General features: G+C 46.1%; 1 protein-coding gene across 14 annotated transcripts in view; it reads left to right on the top strand.

Annotated features, from left to right (window-relative positions):
* Window positions 1-19,648, top strand: part of LOC138473332 (deleted in malignant brain tumors 1 protein-like) — a 678,824-nt gene that overhangs the window by 622,910 nt on the left and 36,266 nt on the right. For all 14 annotated transcript variants that reach the window (XM_069612011.1, XM_069612008.1, XM_069612009.1 and 11 more), the window contains one exon: window positions 857-883. In XM_069612011.1, the coding sequence (XP_069468112.1) occupies window positions 857-879 (23 nt within the window). In that variant the 3' untranslated portion in view covers window positions 880-883. The remainder of the gene's footprint in view (window positions 1-856; window positions 884-19,648) is intronic.

Genomic DNA, 19,648 nt, shown 5'->3' with positions numbered 1-19,648 from the left:
AACAGAGCCATTGGGATACATGTCAGAAGTCCCAATATCTTCCTCCAATATTTGCCCTCTATAAGTTGTAACCAGTTCAGCTCCATTTGAATCAGTGCTTCTAGCCCATACACCATCATAGGAGAGAAAACTTGGATATAAAGATGGCGAGTTCCCCAAAGGGTAAAGCTTCCCTGTTTTGTTGTGAAACCTTTAAAGAGGGCAGTGATTTGTGCTGCTCTTATCATTCGGTTACGCTTGCATATAGGATATTCACCTTTGTGTTCAAATTCTATTCCAAGGTATCTGTATACCGGAACATATGTGATTTCAACACTATCAATGTGGAGTATAACACGGGGGGATCTTTTGCTTGTGTATCTTATCACAAGTGTTTTCTCCACATGAATAGTGAGCCCATTATTTTCAGAGTATTCCCAAAGGGCTATAGCTGATCGGCGTAAGCCACTAATGGTGTGATCGTTGATTTATCAAAGCATGTCATTGCACAGCACGTGTAAAAGTACTCTGCTAATTCCTGAAGTGTTAGGGTGTTGTTTTGTTCGTTTGTTTGTTTGTTTATTTATTTGTATGGTGCACCCAACCCAAAGGTATCTGGGCGCCTTTGGCACAAAAGGTTACAAGTATATTTTCAGTTTAGTTACTGTGGATACAAGAATAAGATACAATACAGCACAATAGATGCAGTGAATTATATAGAAAAGGTCAGGAGAAGTTACTTGGCCACGACAAAGCAGACAGATATCATTGTAAGTGCATGACTAGAGCTGACCATTAGTGTCATTGTTAACCCACTGTAAAGCCAATTTATGGTATTACGTCTACTAAAACCCTTTCTGTATTATCTCTCCCACAGGAGCTGGATACACCTCGCTCTGATGAGGTGAGTTCAAATGTCTCCATTACTTTGCAACGTTCTATGCAAATCTTCTCTTGAGGCACTGAAGAGGGGGGATGGGACGCGAGAATGCGCAAGAGAGAATGTGAAAGAGAGATAGTTTAGTAAATAACACACACACACACCTGTTTGCAATGTGGGCAGTTTTAACGCTGACACTCTACAGTTTGGTAAGGTGCTAACTTTTAATAACCAATTGGCCCGATCCACAAACAAATCTAGAAAGATAGTACACTACAAATCGCAAAATGTGCTCATGCAAAAAGTGTGCGTGCAGGTAAATGTGCACACAATTTGTGAATGAAGTATACTCACATGTGCAGCCTGCAAACCTTTTACGTGCTAGGTAACTAACAACCCAAATACAACAGGACCCATGTGCCCACACTGTATGGTATCCACCATATCTGATGGGCACCAAGGATAAACATGATACTGCAATGTTTCTTGAAGCAACACCTAACACCTCCATCATGGTATCCTAGAAAGTACTCATTGCACAGATGTATACACATGTGTGCAAAGTGAATGTTCCTGCATAGATGAAAGTCCACTCACCACTCCATATCCCCCAATGGCCTACACCTCCTGCACTCCATACACACCTTGGCACCTGCTGAATGTGCAAAGGAGCTCCATTCACAATTACATTTTTTTACCAATGCACAAGATTCTTTTGGGACAGATGCCCCTGTTTGTTAAGTCTGCAGTTACTCATTGACCAGCGGGGGGAATGGGGTGGTACAGAGAGCCACGTGCTGTCTGAGCTTCTCCATCGCAAACTGCTGCTGTTGTAGCAGGTGGAAAACACCCAACAGATACCTTCCTTGCCCGACCATTATCGTGTGCCCTACCAAGTGTGCGCACTGCAGTAGATTCAGATATATTAAAATAATGCAGTTCAACCTTTTCAAAAAAGCCTATGTGGTTTCTCAGTGTGCTTGCCTTCTCCTTTGACTATTAAGTGCACATGCAGTTCAGAGTGCTTTCGCCTTCTGCTAGACCTAGTAAATGCACGTGGAGTTCTCAGTACCGCTGCCTTCTTCTCTGCCTATCAAACGTATACATGGTTCTCAGAGCTATGGCCTTCTTCTCACTCTACTAAATAAATGCAAAGGTGCTTCTCAGTGCTTTGGTCCTCTCCTAGGCATAGTGAATGTGTGTGGGTTCTTAGTGCTATGGGCTTCTTCTAACCCTACTAAATAAATGCACAGGTGTGTTAGGACACTCACCCGGGATCGGGATCGGCCGTGTCCTCGTGGGCGGGGTGATGCCTGGCGGCTGTACCCGCGGTTTCGCCTTGGTCATGTGCGCATTCTCCGAGCTCATCGCTCATTTGGGGTGCGGGCCCGCTTCGGGCGAGTTGGGGTGCATGCGTGCATACGCGGAAGCGGCAGGGAACGGGCTTGTGGTCCAAGCCTCGTTCCCACGAATACCGTGATTCCGTGCATGCACCGACTCGGATTGCGGGTCAAGCCTCGCTTCCGTGCCGAATCACTATAAAGGGGCTTCTGGATCTGAACTCGCCGCGTCTCAACGCGGTTTGGTCCTGACCTCCCGCTCGCTTCTGGAAATCCTTGTTCTTCCTTGGTCTCCTCGCTTGCCTTCCTTCTTTCCTTCCAGTTTGCCCGGCCTTCCCTTACCCTGGTGGTTAGGTTCCTTGGTTGGGGGTCTGCTCTCTTGGGTTGGGTATTGTCCGGTCCTGGCCTGGTTCCTCCGGTCCCTTCATTATTCCTCCTTACCTCCTATCCCTCTCCTGCCTGACCACCTTCCTTACCTGAATACTCCTCTGCCTTGTGCTGGGTGCCAGTGCCTCCGGTGCCTTTGTTCGGTCCTCCTTGCCGTCTGCCTTTTCTGCCATACTACAGTCCCGGCTGGCTTCTCTCAACATCATCAAGAAGGATTCTGCAGAATCACAGCAACGCACTCAAGCTCGCAGTCTACATCTACCGGCCTTCCCTGTTCAGTGCTCGCACTGTTCTGGCGTCACGTAAATCCAGGGAAGTGTTCACCCGTGGCGTCAGGAATCGGACCCATTTTCAATCCTGCAATCAGGATGGGACCTGGGCCGGTTCCTGGCGTTACCCTCTCATCTTTCGTGCTACAAGCAACATCCTGGCGACCCCGGCACACAAGCCTACAGGAAACACAGGCACGCAGCGCCCTAGGGACGCACATCTTGACAAGGTGCTTCTCAGTGCTTTGGTCCTCTCCTAGGCATAGTGAATGCTCGTGGGTTCTCAGAGCTATGGCCTTCTTCTCATCCTACTAAATATATGCACACGTGCTTCTCAGTGCTTTGGTCCTCTCATAGGCATAGTGAATGCTTGTGGGTTCTCCGTGCTATGGCCTTCTTCTCACCTTACTAAATAAATGCACACATGCTTCTCAGTGCTTTGGTCCTCTCCTAGGCATAGTGAATGCTCGTGGGTTCTCAGAGCTATGTCCTTCTTCTCACCCTACTAAATAAATGCACAGGTGCTTCTCAGTGCTTTGGTCCTCTCCTAGGCATAGTGAATGCTTGTGGTATCTCAGTGATATGGCCTTCTTCTCACCCTACTAAAGAAATGCACAGGTGTTTCTCAATGCTTTGTTCCTCTCCTAGGCATAGCGAATGCTTGTGGGTTCTTAGTGCTATGGCCTTCTTCTCACCCTACTAAATATATGCACACGTGCTTCTCAGTGCTTTGGTCCTCTCCTAGGCATAGTGAATGCTCGTGGGTTCTCCGTGCTATGGCCTTCTTCTCACCTTACTAAATAAATGCACAGGTGCTTCTCAGTGCTTTGGTCCTCTCCTAGGCATAGTGAATGCTTGTGGGTTCTCCGTGCTATGGCCTTCTTCTCACCTTACTAAATAAATGCACACATGCTTCTCAGTGCTTTGGTCCTCTCCTAGGCATAGTGAATGCTTGTGGTATCTCAGTGCTATGGCCTTCTTCTCACCCTACTAAATAAATGCACAGGTGCTGCTCAGTGTTTTGGTCCTCTCCTAGGCATAGTGAATGCTTGTGGGTTCTCAGTACTATGGCCTTCTTCTCACCCTACTAAATAAATGCACAGGTGCTTCTCAGTGCTTTGGTCCTCTCCTAGGCATAGTGAATGCTTGTGGGTTCTCAGTGCGATGGCCTTCTTCTCACCCTACTAAATTAAAAAAATGCACTGGTGCTTCTTAGTGATTTGGTCCTCTCCTAGGCATAGTGAATGCTCGTGGGTTCTCAGGGCTAAGACCTTCTTTTCACCCTACTAAATAAATGCACAGGTGCTTCTCAGTGCTTTGGTCCTCTCCTAGGCATAGTGAATGCTCATGGGTTCTCAGAGCTATGGCCTTCTTCTCACCCTACTAAATAAATGCACAGGTGCTTCTCAGTGCTTTGGTCCTCTCCTAGGCATAGTGAATGCTTGTGGGGTCTCAGAGCTATGGCCTTCTTCTCACCCTACTAAATAAATGCACAAGTGCTTCTTAGTGCTTTGGTCCTCTCCTAGGCATAGTGAATGTGTGTGGGTTCTTAGTGCTATGGGCTTCTTCTAACCCTACTAAATAAATGCACAGGTGCTTCTCAGTGCTTTGGTCCTCTCCTAGGCATAGTGAATGCTTGTGGTATCTCAGTGCTATGGCCTTCTTCTCATCCTACTAAATATATGCACACGTGCTTCTCAGTGCTTTGGTCCTCTCCTAGGCATAGTGAATGCTTGTGGTATCTCAGTGCTATGGCCTTCTCCTCACCCTACTAAATATATGCACACGTGCTTCTCAGTGCTTTGGTCCTCTCCTAGGCATAGTGAATGCTTGTGGGTTCTCCGTGCTATGGCCTTCTTCTCACCTTACTAAATAAATGCACACATGCTTCTCAGTGCTTTGGTCCTCTCCTAGGCATAGTGAATGCTTGTGGGTTCTCAGAGCTATGGCCTTCTTCTCACCCTACTAAATAAATGCACAAGTGCTTCTTAGTGCTTTGGTCCTCTCCTAGGCATAGTGAATGCTTGTGGGTTCTCAGAGATATGGCCTTCTTCTCACCCTACTAAATAAATGCACAGGTGCTTCTCAGTGCTTTGGTCCTCTCCTAGGCATAGTGAATGCTTGTGGGTTCTCAGTGCTTTGGTCCTCTCCTAGGCATAGTGAATGCTTGTGGGTTCTCAGAGCTATGGCCTTCTTCTCACCCTACTAAGTAAATGCACAGGTGCTTCTCAGTGCTTTGGTCCTCTCCTAGGCATAGTGAATGCTTGTGGGTTCTCAGTGCTATGGTCTTTTTCTCTGCCTACTAAATACAGATGGGGTTCTCATTGCTTTGGACTTCTCCTACATAATGCATGTGGATCATGCTGCCCCTCCGCCCTCAATTCACACCTCCACCCACAAATCAAGTCCCTCCATCGTCCTCGCCAAAATAAACATCAAACCTAATTCCCTACGTCTACCTAGGCAGGCCCTATTATGATCAATTCAAGTCTCCTCTAACCAAACTATCCTACAAATTGCTTCTCTTACAAGCCTGAGCCACTCCTGTCGCTTTGATTGCCAATCATTGGTGGTCTCGAGTTTGTACTCGCCTGACGTTATACAGATGAAAGGTTGAACCTCTTTACTTGAACCTCAGGAAACTCTATACATTTGACCAGGTCAGATCCACTGGAAATTCTGCAGGGCCAAGTTGTCCTTGAACTGTCCAGTCCATGTTTATTCAAAGGTACCGTTATTAGACCAGGGCACCAATGTAATAAATCTCACAATTTAAAGGACTGTTAATGTACACATGTTGGCACATTTTGTTTATGAAGATTTTAAACACTGAATTGTGTGATACATTTGGATGTGATGTATACTCAAGACATTGGAGAATACTGAACTCAGAGCAGCTGATGCTGGAAAATGTATTTTGTATATCCAGAAGGCAAAGTCTTGTCCTGGGCTGTGAGCAGAGTGAACCATGGCAGCAGTGGCTCTCATGGTCTCACTTCTGTGCTCGTAATGTTCAGAGGGGCTCACCCTTCCCTGGGCATCAGAGTCCAGAGCCTCGGAAGGGAAAAGTAGCCCTGATGAGGCTCGCAGATGAGAGGAGCCTTCCTGCAGGGAAGCAACTGCCCCAAGGTACAAGGGGAAATTGGGTTGCCAGTGGGATACTTCCCCCTTCAATGTCAGCAATATCTTCAAGAAGTTAACAATCCACATAAACAAAATATTCAGACTTAGTGAGCCTGTCTGCTGACAAGGTCCGTGGTTGGGCACCCGCAGGTACAAACATACAAATGGCTGCAGCATCTTCCTCCCTCTGTGGCAGCAGAAACAGCAAATCAGCAAATAAAGTATCCAGCACACTGCAATGCCCAAACGTCCAACGTTGTGAATCTGCCCGTGTTCTGGGAAAAAGTTGCTTTATAGCCAGTGGGAGATTGATGTTCGGATTCAGTGCAGTCAGTATTTCCATATGATGATGTCTCATGGCATTCCTGTCCTTGAAGGATGAGTGCAGGCCCCAACGTGAGACCAGAACTGTGAGTACCACAGCAGCTTTGCTGATAGTTGAAGAAGTGGAAGGATTCACACTGTATCTAAATGGACAGTAATGGACAGGTCAATGTCAAATTGAAGATCCAGATCGCCGTTGGTGCTGGTGCAATAGATTGTAGCCAAGTCAAGGGGAGATGAGAGTGATCCACTGGACCAAAAAGCAATGTTTTTGTTTTGTTCTCCCATTCAGACACAGCCAGTTGTATTACATCCATTGCTGGACATGCCCCTGCCAGTATAAAGAATATCCAGTTGTTCTGTGCATGGAGATTATGTTGGATGCATTAGGTGCTAAAAAGAATCAGTGAAAGTTCTGATGATTGTGGTACACCATAGCTGTTGGGTCGGTTTTAAAGAAGAAAGTTCAAAATTTGACTTTTTGGGACTGGTTCCTCTGGATAAGAATGTAACTGGGATAGAGTAGCACATAATTCTATAATTTATCAAACACAGTTACTGGCTCTAAGAGAAGGAGTGCATAAGCTTGCCCCTGGTCAGAAGTAAATCTCCCCGGAAGTAAATCGCTTTCCTCTTACGGCAAGGGGGGAAGTCTCTCAGCAAACAGTTGACTCAAGAAAAAGGGAGAGTTGGAAGGTCAACTTTATTTTGCAAGGCGTTTGTAAGGCAGAGGAGGACTCTGATTGGTCGGAAGTTGGACAAGATTTCAGAAGCATCGCTTGAATTTCTCAAAAGTGATAACGATAATGTGGTGTTTAAGTTTTTGCTGGTGAAGAGTGAATGTTGATGAAGCTAATCATGGATTGGACCAGAAACGATAGGTAGTGTTAACCATTTAACTGCCCTTAGGATGCATATAAACAACCCACTTTCCCTAGGAAAGCATTAAAGTTCTGGAATTCAAAGGGTTATGAGCTTAAGGCCCTTTAGTAATGTGCATGCATTGGATGGGTTCGCAGAATAACTCAGAGCCCAAATAACCAAACCAACCCCAGGAAGATGTAAAAGTACTGTTTTATTATCTATTATCTAAAACAGGAAGTTACAACAGTCATCAACGGATGTTCGCTCAATTTCTCTCAGCAATCTTTTCACAAAACATAGACTTTATACTAAAAATACATCAGAGGTGACATCATACTACGTGGCAAATAATGAAAAACCTACTAGGGATTGTGATAGGCTTAAGGGGAACATCTAAGTATACATTACATAGGAACTGGGATTGTGATTTTCTGCCCACTGTCAGGTGGACAACATATGTCTACCTCTAAAACATGTCATCTTCAAAACCATTAAATACACAGTTTTCAATTGGTCTTCAAACTATAAGGTCCTTCATTATACAGACCTCTACAATTGGTTGGCACGCTTGTGCCTTGTTTGGAACATTTGGTTCCCACATGGAACATCTGCCCACCCAAATAGCCCAACATCTCTCATCGCTCAAGCCTTCTGCCATGAAGATTGTCTTTGAACTTGGCCTTGCAAAATATCCTTGTCTCTGGGAATACATGACAGTGCAGGCACTCACTTTCATTGTTCTAGGACTCCAAGTTCAACCCTATTTTCATCCTTGGCTCACTTGACAGGAGACCACAATTTGGTCCGTTTTGCAGGTTTTAAATGTCTTAAATGAATAAATCTTGGCACTCTTGGTGTTCTTTCTCTGCACCTTAACAAGAGATGATTCATCCTACGCACGTTCACTCCTTTCAAGAATAGATAGCGCAACCTTAGCTGCTTCAGTTTTGATACCAGGCCAGACAGCCTCGCCATGCAGCTCCACCATTTCAGCTTATTCTTGCTGCAGCACAATTCTCCCTTTCTTCTTCATGGGTCCTGGCCTACTAAAATCCATGATACCGATGTCCAACTTCTATACAGTGGCGGCTTCACCTGCATTCTATTCACTACATATAGCCAGCTTCTATGATGACTTAGTCTACCTTGGTTTTCAACGTCTTCACAATTATTGAATGGTTGATTCTCTCCAGCACTTTGTGCACATGTAATCTTCTTTTTCATATTTAAAAGTTCACTTGACTCTCTTCTTCGTCATTAGTTTCTGTCGGATCCATGCATCCTCTTCAGCCAATATCATGGGACGTCACACATGTCTCTTGTTATGTCACTAGCTTCTCTCTTTGCTCTTTTTCATATTCCTTCAGAGAGTTCCTCCCTCAGATTGCCTTCTCTTCGGGGATACATTCGATAGGGTTGTCTCAATGGGTATCTTATTTCGAATATATGCTGCAGTATTGGCACAACTTCTGGTGTCAAACATGGCACAATCTCAGACTTCCAACATATAGGAGGTAGGGGGCGGGATTTCCTGCAGAAGCATGTAAATGTTCCTCTACATTCACTCTCTGGACAAGTCCTTGACCACCTCCTCAATTGTTTTCACATCCTGATATTTTCTCTTGAAGAAGTGTTTCTTTTGCGTCCATATCTTCATCACCCCTCTCAGGGTGCCGGCTGATTTAACATTTTCATCTACAATACAGGTCATGTAGTTACATTGCCCATTCAGATTGCAAAAGGCCCATCTTCCCACATACTTCATTTATTCTTTGGATACAGGAACTTCGTTCCTTCAGGTGCTACGAGGCTGGCCTCTATATATTTTTTGACAGCTTCATCAGTCAGTTTCTTGGTTTTAAGTACAGATTCGACATCGATCATGATCTTCATTCCTACCACCTACTTTGCCGTTTTCTTGCATTGGGCAATCTCTATCATAATTACACAGAATCCGAACATCACCAGCACTGATATTACTCCAAGAATCTTAAATATATTTGCCAATCACTGCAGAATACATGAGAACAGGGAAGCAAACCAACCGTCATCTTCAATGTCATCTGTCTCATCTTCCATCTTGTTATGCAGGTCTGTCAGCAACATTATGACCTCTGTCAAGGTCCCATTTTCTACGTCATGAGAAGGTGTGAATGTGCAACATGATGGCCCAAGATTGGCGCAAACTCCTCCTTTCATCGCTGTGATAATATCAAGGACATACCTTTTCAAGGGCTCGCTGTTGAGCAGCCCAAGGATGAGGACCTAAACCTGAGTTGCTGCGCTGTGGCTGCGTATATCCTGGAGAAAATATCTGGTAAACGGATGAAATTCGCCAAAATTCTTCTCCCATCTGTGATCGGAATACTATCCCCATGTAATGAACCACTCAGAAGAATGCAGAAATAAGGATGATCGACTGCAAATATTTCCAAAAGGAGTGAATCCAGCACAACAATGAAAATCAGAGACCACCTTCGGAAGAAATGAGGGATTTGTACGCAGGACAACCTTATCCTTATGAAAAGTAAGGAATTGATGCTCTACTGACAAGGCCTCAAGCTCACTTACACGCCTTGCCGAAGTCACAACAATCAAAAAGGACACTTTCCACGAAAGGTACTTAAAATCGACAGTAGCCATGGGCTCAAAAGGCTTATAACACAAGGCCGTGAGGACCACATTCAAATCCCACCTTCGATGCAGGTTGCAAACAGGAGGATAGAGATGCATCAGGCCTGCAAAGTGTCTTTTAATGACTGGATTAGACAGTGAAAACGTGCACTGGTCAGTGGACAAATAAGCAGCAATAACCGATAAATAAGTCCTGCAGGACAAGACATGAATGCCAGACTCTGCCAGATATGAGACAAAAGACAGGACCATGTCGATAGTAGCCTCCCTGGGGTTCAGCTGCTTAGCCAAACACCAGTGGCAGAACCATAGCCATTTACTTCTATACTGAGATCTTGTAGAGGGTTCCTGGCCACCTGAATGATGTGCATGTTATCTGCGGACAAATTGAAAAGCTATAAAGATCTGAACTCAGGCACCAGGCCGATAGCTGAACGATTGTGGGGAGGGGTGCCACAGCTGCTGATTGCTCTGATTAAGCAGATCGGGGACCGACGGAAGCTTGAGCGGCGTGCACACCGATAGATTCTGAATCTCTGAAAACCAAAAACTGGCCGACCACCATGGGGCTATGAACAGGAGGGAGCAATTCACTGTGTTCCTTAGCTTGCAAAGCGCCCAATGTATCAGAGGCAGGGGCGGAAAAGCATAAGCCTTCATGTTGTGCCATGGAATTTCGAGAGCAGACCCCAGTGAGGAGTCTCTGAGCCCGTTCCTGGAGGCATACCAGGGAAGCTTCCTGTTTGTAGACGTTGCAAAGTGGTCCACTTCTGGAGTGCCCCAACAGCGAAAAATATCAGAGATGATCTCCATGTTCAGTTCCCACTCGTAGCTGACAATTGCTCGTCGGCTGAGGGCATCTGCAGTGACATTCAGCTGGCCCGGGATGTGTACTTCTACCAGCCAGATACCATGCTGAATGGCCCATTCCCAAATCTGAATGGCAAGATCCACAAGAGGAGGGGACCTGGTACCCCCCTGATTGTTGCTATAGAACATGGACACTGCATTGTCCTTGCAGACCGGGATCACCTTATTGACAATGCCTGGTTTGAACGCTTTCAGCACCAGGAATATCGCCAGGAGCTCCAGATAGTTTATATGAGGCTGTCTGTCCTGTGGTGCCCAAAGATCGAAAACCTGAAGATGATCCAGCGTCGCACCCCAACCCAGAAGGGAGGAATCCGTCATGACAGTCAATAGTGGGCAACGGTCCTGAAAGGGAGCACCCACTGACAGATTGCTGAGAGACGACCACCACAAGAGGTTTGCTCTCATGAAAGGTGTAACCAGTATCATTTTGGAATCTGGGACCACGGCTTGAAGCCATGAGCTCCTAAGAGCCATCTGCGTCCGCCTCATCTTGAGACAAGCAAGAGGAAGAGCCAGCACACACGAGGCCATGAGGCCCAGAAACCTCTGGAACCACCAGGCCGACATGCTCTCCGACTGCATAAACACCTGACACGTGGCCAACAGATCCGACATTCTGTCCCCAGTCAGGTACACTCTGCAATCAATCATGTTCCAACCAAAACCCAGGAAAATCAAGTCCTGAAAGACCGTCATGGAGGATTTCCGCAGAGTTCACTGACAGCCCAAGGTGGAACAGGAGCTGGAGGAGAGACTGAAGGTTGCTCGAGGCTTTCGATGGGCAAGGACTGTGCAGCAGCCAATCGTCCAAATACGGATGCACAAGGATACCCTGTAGCAAGATAAGCTGCAATGACCGACATCATCTTCGTAAAGGCATGCAGTGCTGAGCTGAGACCAAACGGGAACATACGAAACTGTAAATTCTCCTCCCCCATGGAAAACCGCAGGTATTTCCGATGCAGGCTCCAAATGAGGATATGATTATAAGCATCCTGTAGGTCCACCACGCTGAGCTAGTCGCCCTTCTGTAGAGAGGACTTTATCTGGCAGGGGTGATCATCTTGAATTTCACTTGGGGAAGAGAAAGGTTGAACTGGGAAAGGTCTAGGATGGTGCGCAGGTCAGCCTGGTTGGTTTTGAGCACCATAAACAGACGGGAGTAGAGGCTCTCCCTTCGCTCCCCTAGGGGAACGGGTTCCACCGCCTTGAGACCCAGAAGCTTCTGGACCTCGGCTCTGAGGGAGGGCGTCCCCGCATGCTGGAAGGGAGGATTGATGGGTGGGGTATGGGGAAGGGGCAAGCGGAAATCAGCCTGAGCAACGGACAATACTCACCGATCCTCGGTGTTGGTCTGCCACGCCTCCCAGTGAGACGCAACACATCGGACCTTAACTTACTAGTAGACACCTACAATAACGCCATGACCAAAGCTATCGACCTTGTTGCCCCTCTAAAACTACGCAAAGGCAAACCCAAAGCACATCTTAACTCCTGGTAAACACCAGAACTTGAAATACTAAGAAATAAAAAGTCCAAAATGGAAACCCTTTGGAAAATGAACCCATCAGAGGAACACAAAACCAATCTCAAAAATGCATCTTCCCTTTATAAAAAAGAAATAATTTGCACTAAAAAGGAAGCCTACAATATAAGAATAAGTAATGCAAGTTCCAGTACCAAAGAATTATTCACCATCCTGAAGGAGTTAGAAAACCTCAATCCACCTCTGGACATGTCCGGAAGGACCAACTCTGGTGCACTAGCATCCAAGATGCCCTTGTGAACAAAATCACTGGCCTACAAACAAAAATTGAAAGTAAAAGATTACAACTTTCCAATAGTAGCCCCACCCCTAGCCCCCCTATCCCTAGCCCACCCACCACCCCAACACTAACCATGGCTTCACCTTCAAAAAAGTAACCCTACCAGAAGTGCAAAAAATCATAACCTCCCTCAAACCATCAAACTGCAAAGGGGACAGTTGCCCCGCACAGATTATAAAAGATGAAGCAAGAGACCTCGCTCCCTTCATTTCTAAGCTCATAAATGTGTCATTCTCCACTAATTCGGTACCCAACAATTTGAAACAGTCATGGGTCCTCCCGCTACTACAAAAACAGACCTTGGACCCAGCCATCCCCACAAATTACAGGCCTATCACAACCGTTCCCTTCCTGTTAAAAATCCTTGACAGAGTTGCTTACTTGCAAATTCAGCATTACCTAGAGTCCCACCAACTACTCGGATTGCGTCAGTCTGGCTTCCGGCCTCAACATGGAACAGAAACTGCCCTTGTTGACCTTAAAAGTCAGATTGACGAAATTAAAGATAAGGGCAAGGCTGCCATCCTACTCCTTTTAGATCTCTCAGCAGCCTTCGACTTGGTCGACCATAAAATACTCTGCAACCACCTCTCCTCTGCCGCGCACTTTTCCCCCTCTGCTGTCACGTGGATACAGTCCTTCCTGGCCAATAGAACCATGAGAGTCGTCTCTCCGGTAACAGCAGCAGACCCTATCCCTATCACTTGTGGTGTCCCACAAGGCTCATGTGTTTCACCCACCTTATACAATATCTTTACAAAGCCCCTCTTTGATATACTGGATAGTCTGGGTGTCACCTACACAAACTACAAGGATGAAACCCAGATACTCCTCACCATATCGGGCAATTACAATACTGATGTAGCCAGGATCAATGAAATCTTCTCTGTCATTCAGGCATGGATGGCCACACACGGCTTCTGCCTGAATGACGAGAAGACTGAACTGCTCATTGTTGGTTCCCCGAACAACTTACAAAAACCAAGTCCAAATTACTCCAACATCATAATTGATGGCAATACCATCCCGATCACCAAAAACGTGAAAACACTTGGTTTCTATCTCGATAACCAATATTAACCTCACTAAGCGAGTCAACTCGACCGCTTCAGCCACTGCCTATACTGGAAAACTAATCAGAGCCTGTAGACCATTTCTTTCCTCTAACAGTTGCCTCACGCTAGCCAGAGCCTTTATACAATCTAAGTTAGACTAATGCAACAGCCTCTACTTAGGGGCCAAGGGCCAACCAAGCGATAATTAGTAAACTCCAAGTCCTTCAAAATAATGCGCTACGGGCAGCGCTAAACATTCCCAGACGTGAGCACATCTCTGCCACCAGAACCACATGCAAATGGCTCACCATCCAACATAAAATTGATCTAAAAACACTCTGCCTCACCTAAAAAGCTCTCAACCATCTAGCCCCCAAATGCACCATGAAATCTTCCATCAGAACCACGAGATCTTCCAATACCTTATGTCTCACAGTACCTAGATTTACTTCTAAAAGAGCCAGAGGCTCGAGCTTCACTGTCCTCGCCTCCCAACTCTGGAATGCCCTGCCACTGAATATTAAGTCATCCAAATCCTTCCAGTCGTTCAGGAAACTTGCCATCGGATGGCTTCTGACAAAAAGTCAGCCTTCAAGTTAGACTTAGCTATAAACTGTACTTATTGCACATGTCTCATTTATGTCATTATTGGTTGCTATCACCTCCACTGTCTGTATAATCTGTATATAACTGTTGTTCAAGTTGTTCAAGTATCACTGCTTATTACCATGTACAGTGCCTTGTAACTTGTACTAAGCGCCCTTTTACTCCCGGGTCCGGAGCGCTATAGAAATAAAATAAACAAACAAACAAACAAACGCACTGCGCCCTCTGACTGGGGTCTCGTGCGAGTGCCGAAAAACCACATTTAGCGGGTTTGTCAGTGGCGAGACCCCGAGATCCTGAGGTGGAGCAGAGGACCGAGAGAAAAATCGGCCTTGCTGCTGACGCCAACAGGAGTTTCCAGCTGGAGGATCGATTCTACGTGTCTTTCGTTCCAGAAAACTCCAAAAACCAGAAGAGGACCGATGCTGCGAGGGCGTGTTCTGAGCCCTGAAAGGAGGTTTCACCAGGACGGCCCGGGACTTGGCTGTCTGGGTGCTGTCCTTAGTCTTATTAACAATAAAGTCCAAACTGCTGGTTAATTAATTTGACCACATTTTTAAAAAATAATATTTTTGGATATATAGTGTATCATATACTGATATCATTTGTGAAGCGAGTTTAGTGGCTATGTCAGACTTTAGAAGTAATCAAGACAGTATTCAAAAAAGAGGAAAAGAAAGGGGGAGAGTCAATGAAAATATAATGACACTAATTGAACAATCTCGAGTGAGACATTAATACAAGTTGTTAAAACAAAAAAACATTAAATATTAAACATGAAATGAAAGACAAGATAAATCATTTTCTGTTCATAAAAAAAATATATATATATATGTATTTCCACACAAATTGTGGTAATTTTTGCCAAATTATGGCTTTTAGACAGGTCCTTAGTCTTAGTCAGCTCTACATCCGATGACGAATGGAACAGTTCTTTGCCGTCAAATGGCAGGTCCAGAACTTTATCCTGAACCTCCCTGGAAAATTTTGTGGCATGAAGCCAAGCCTGACGAGAGGTGTCCATGCCAAGCATGAGGCCTCGAGCCGAGGTGTCGACATGATGCGCCACAGCCTCAAGGATTTCCTGCGCCAGGGCTCTGGCATCTGAAAAGCCAGCCTTCAAATCGTCCAGCTTGTCCGCAGGAATGAACTCCTCAAATTTCGACAGACCTTTCCACATTTTCATATTCGCCCCGCTAATATGAGCTCTGCGTTTGCCGAATTAGCAAAGATCTTCCTCCCCAAAGAGTCAAGAACCTTTCTTTGGCCAGAACCTGAGCCGCCGCTGTAGACGATGCTGAAGCCGGTCTGGATTGTAGCGTGGCGGCCGCCACCACTGTGGAGGAAGGGAGCAGCAAGACGCTAGGATTACCTCCTCCGAAGAATGAAGCCTATAATGAGCGTCAATCTTTTTTTTTTTTTTTAAACTTAATTAATTTAATAACTCCTCTCTACAGCGTCAATAGAGATTAACCACTCTTCGTCTGTTCCCCCCCTCCCTACCTCCTTCCCCCCTACAAGACTTGATGATCTGCCTCCAAGGGATGTGCTGGCTAGTATTTTGTGGATTGGTTGACAGGTTTGTCAGGCTTTGAGGCCTACCTTGCTCGGGAGGTCATCATGATGTTGCATTGCCCATGTTACAGGTCATTCGTTAGGTGTTAGTGGGCTATTCCCGGCATATATTTATTGACAAACTCCAACCACAAGATGTCATATTGCGTAGCTTTTCCGTGTATAGCTGCCGTGATTTGTTCCATGGTGCACATTCTGGAGGTGACATTAACCCATCTTTTTCTGTGGGGACTACTGGGGATTTCCATTTCATGGTTAATAGGGCCCTCGCGGCTAACAGCAGTGGGGCAGCTAAATCTGTGACCCTTCTCAACTCATCGTCGATTTTTTCGAATCCAAATAGGGTCAAGTAGGGGTCTGCCATTCGCTGGATCCCGTCTAGGTCCCTAATCCAACCTAGCACTTCATTCCAGTATATTATAGATCTGAGGACAGCCCCACCACATATGCCAGTAGTCTGCCACGGACCCACATCCCCGCCAACACATTGGACTAGATAACTGATACATCCTGGAGAGCCTGCGCGGGTCGTCTTGCCATCTATTCAATAGTTTAATCGAGTGCAACTTATACTGACACGAGATCGAAGAATTGGGTGCCTCCATACATATCTTATCCCATGTCTCCAGGTCGATATCTTCGCCCATGTCCCTTTCCCATTTTAGCCTAAGGGATTCTGTTGAGCCCTTTCCAGCTCCCAGTAGTGTTTTGTACAAAACAGATATCAGCCCTTTCGTTTCCGTCCTGGAGTCGAGTATAATCTCAAACGGGGTAAGTTCCCTTCTCAGCTTTTCCTTCCATTCTGGTTTCGTCAAGACACCCTTGATCTGGAGAAAGTGGAACACGGACAGCGTGCCTATTCGAAGTGCCTCCTCCATCTCGGGGAGTGTGATGAAGGAGTCCTTTTTCAGGAGTTGTCCCACCCTCTCCAGGCCTGCCTCATACCAAGTTTGAAACCTCTCCATATTAGGGATCTGATCGTTAATGCCTGGTGACCAAATGTGACTTAATGGGGATGGCCATGTAGTGATTTTTTCCATATCCCTGCCCTCCCGCCATATATCACATATGGTTGCAAACATCGGGTGTGCCCTAGATTTCTTCAGGACTCTCCTTCCAGGGGACCATAGCCACTCAGAGATTGTTGCTGGGGACAGATAGTGATTGTCCATAGCGATCCACTGGGGTGTTTTCTGATTACGAAGATTGGGAATAAGGATTCGTAACTAAGCCACCTCGTAATATTTTTGGATGTCCCCCCTTGTCTTTCGGTAGTATCAAGTTGGAGTATGCGATTCTGGGCTTTTTCCCTTGCCATAGGAATTGTAGAATCGCCTTCTTGACTTCAACAAAGAATTGGCGTATCATCTGAATGGGGAGCATTTGAAAGGGATATAGAAATCTCGGGAGACAGGTCATTTTTATTGCGTTTAAGTGCCCTAACCAGGATATAGTCAGGTTATCCCATCGGATGAGATCCGCATGAAATTTTTGGAGAAGCGCTGGGAAATTGGCTTCATATAAATCTTTCATTGATCTTGTGACATGTATCCCCAAGTACTTAATTTTTTCATGTTCTATCATAATGCCCAGGAGCAGGTATCTTTCAGTGTTTGTGTCCCTTGATCCCTGTAAGGGGAAGAGTGTGGACTTGGATTTGTTAACCTTGAATCCGGATACCTGGCCATATTCATCCAGGAGGTACAGAGCCCTGGGAATGGATGTAGTGGGATTCGTCACATGAAGGAGTAGGTCGTTGGCATACAGCGCAACCTTGAACTCCTCGTCTCCCAAACGCATGCCTGTTACTTGAGTATCCTGTCGCATATTTTGGGCCAAGGGCTCTACAGAGAGGGCAAAGAGGACGGCCGATAAGAGTCATCCCTGCCGGATACCATGCTTCAGCTCAAACCATCTTGAGTATTCCCCATTGACAGACACTGAGGCTTTGGGAGCGGTGTAGACTGCTTTTATCGCCTTCTGGAATTTTGGTGCTATTCCCACAGCACGGAGGACTGCGGTAAGGAAACCCCATTCCACCCTTTCGAAGGCTTTTTCAGCATCGATGGAGAGTAAGGCAGGATCGTTGCACATGGTTTGGGAGGCCTCAACCAAATGGAGAGTTTTTCTCATGGTGTCTGCACCTTGTCGTCCAATTGTAAACCCTACCTGGTCAGGATGAACAAGATGGGGCATGTGCACCTCTAATCTGTCCTCCAGCACTCTTGTGTACATTTTGGCATCAAGGTTGATCAAAGAAATGGGGCGGTATGATCCGCAAGATTTGGGGTCTCTGCCTTCTTTGGGTATGACTGATATGAGTGCTCGTACGAAGGAGTCGGGGGAAGTCCCTGTATCAGGGATGTCATTAAATAAGGTGGACAGGAATGGAGCTAGGAGGGTACCAAAGGTTTTATAGAAACAGGCAGTGAATCCGTCCTCACCTGGGGATTTGCCCAATTTAAGTCGTTTAATCGCCTCATGTATTTCGTCTTCAGTTATGGGGGATTCAAGATGGGCCGAGTCAGCGTCCGCCATTTTAGGAAGAGCAATGGTGGCGAGGTAGTTGTCTATCTCCTGTGAGTGTGGTTCTGCTTCCGAAGTGTATAGGGACTCATAGAAATGTGCGAAGAGTTCTGGAATAGAGGGTACAAATTGCGCATGGTCAGAGGTTGGATTTGTGATCTCTTGTACCCTACGTTCTGCCCATTGGATCCTGAGTCTAGCCGCAAGCAGCGCATCAGCCTTATCTCCCTTTTCATAGAATTTTTGCTTCAATAAGTGTAGATTACGCGCTATCTGAGCATGTTCTAGGTGGCGGAGTTCTTCCCGTTTTTTCTTGGCCTCTTGGATCATATCAGGGTCCGTGGTGTCTCCCGCTCTAGCTTCTCTATCAAGCTGACACATTTCACTTTGGAGCTTATTCTCAATGAGGGTACTTTCTCTTTTCTTCCGAGCCCCCTCCCGTATGAGGATTCCCCTCCAGGTTGCTTTGGCCGCCTCCCACACACTCTGCTTGGAGACCTCCCCCGTATCGTTGGCTTTAAAGTATTCTTTAATCTCAGTTTCAAGTTCTTCTTTGAAAACTGGGTCTCTCCACAGGGCCTCGTTACATCTCCAGTTCAAACCCTTGATTGGGAGGTGTTCCCACTGTATATCAACTGTGACCATGTCGTGGTCGGACCATGTTATTGGGGTAATCCCTGAATGTGAGGCAGTGCCGTTCAGTTCTCGTGAAAGGTAAATGTAATCTATTTGGGTATAAGTATTATGTGGAGGTGAATAAAATGTGTATCCTCTTTCATCAGGGTGCATCACCCTCCATGTGTCCACCAGTGCGTATACCTGCATCAATTTTGCAAAGTCATTGCGTTCCCCTCTCCCAGGAATTTCGAAAATTTGGGGGCCCCGCTTTCCGATCTAATGTGTGATCTGCCCATAGGTTAAAGTCCCCACCCAGTATAATGTGACCAAAGGCTTCTAGGATTATTTTAGGGACAGTTCTAGAAAGGAATCGGAACTGTCTCGCATTGGGTGAGTAGATAGTGGCAATCGTCACCTCCACCTTCCCAATAGTCCCCACCACTAACAAGGCTCGACCTTCTGCATCTGACCAGGTTTTGGAGACCAGGAAATCAAGTCCTTTTCTGATAGGGATACCCACTCCCACTTTACGCAGCGCTCCCGAGCCCCAGAACTCTGTACCAAAATGTTTCCCCACAATGGATCTCTCCTCCCCTTCATATATTTAGTTTCTTGTAAGAGTAAGATATCAATATTAGCCCTTCGAAATTCTCGTAGGACTAACGACCTCTTGGTAGGTGAGTTAAGGCCTTTGACATTAAGCGTCCCGACTTTCAAGGGGCCTCGTATGCTAGCATCAGGATTGGCCATCAGAATATGATAGCGTGGT

The sequence above is a fragment of the Ambystoma mexicanum genome, chromosome 8, assembly GCF_040938575.1.
Source record: "Ambystoma mexicanum isolate Mex_15411 chromosome 8, UKY_AmexF1_1, whole genome shotgun sequence".
Taxonomy (NCBI): domain Eukaryota; kingdom Metazoa; phylum Chordata; class Amphibia; order Caudata; family Ambystomatidae; genus Ambystoma; species Ambystoma mexicanum.
This window is presented reverse-complemented; position numbering and strand designations above follow the sequence as displayed.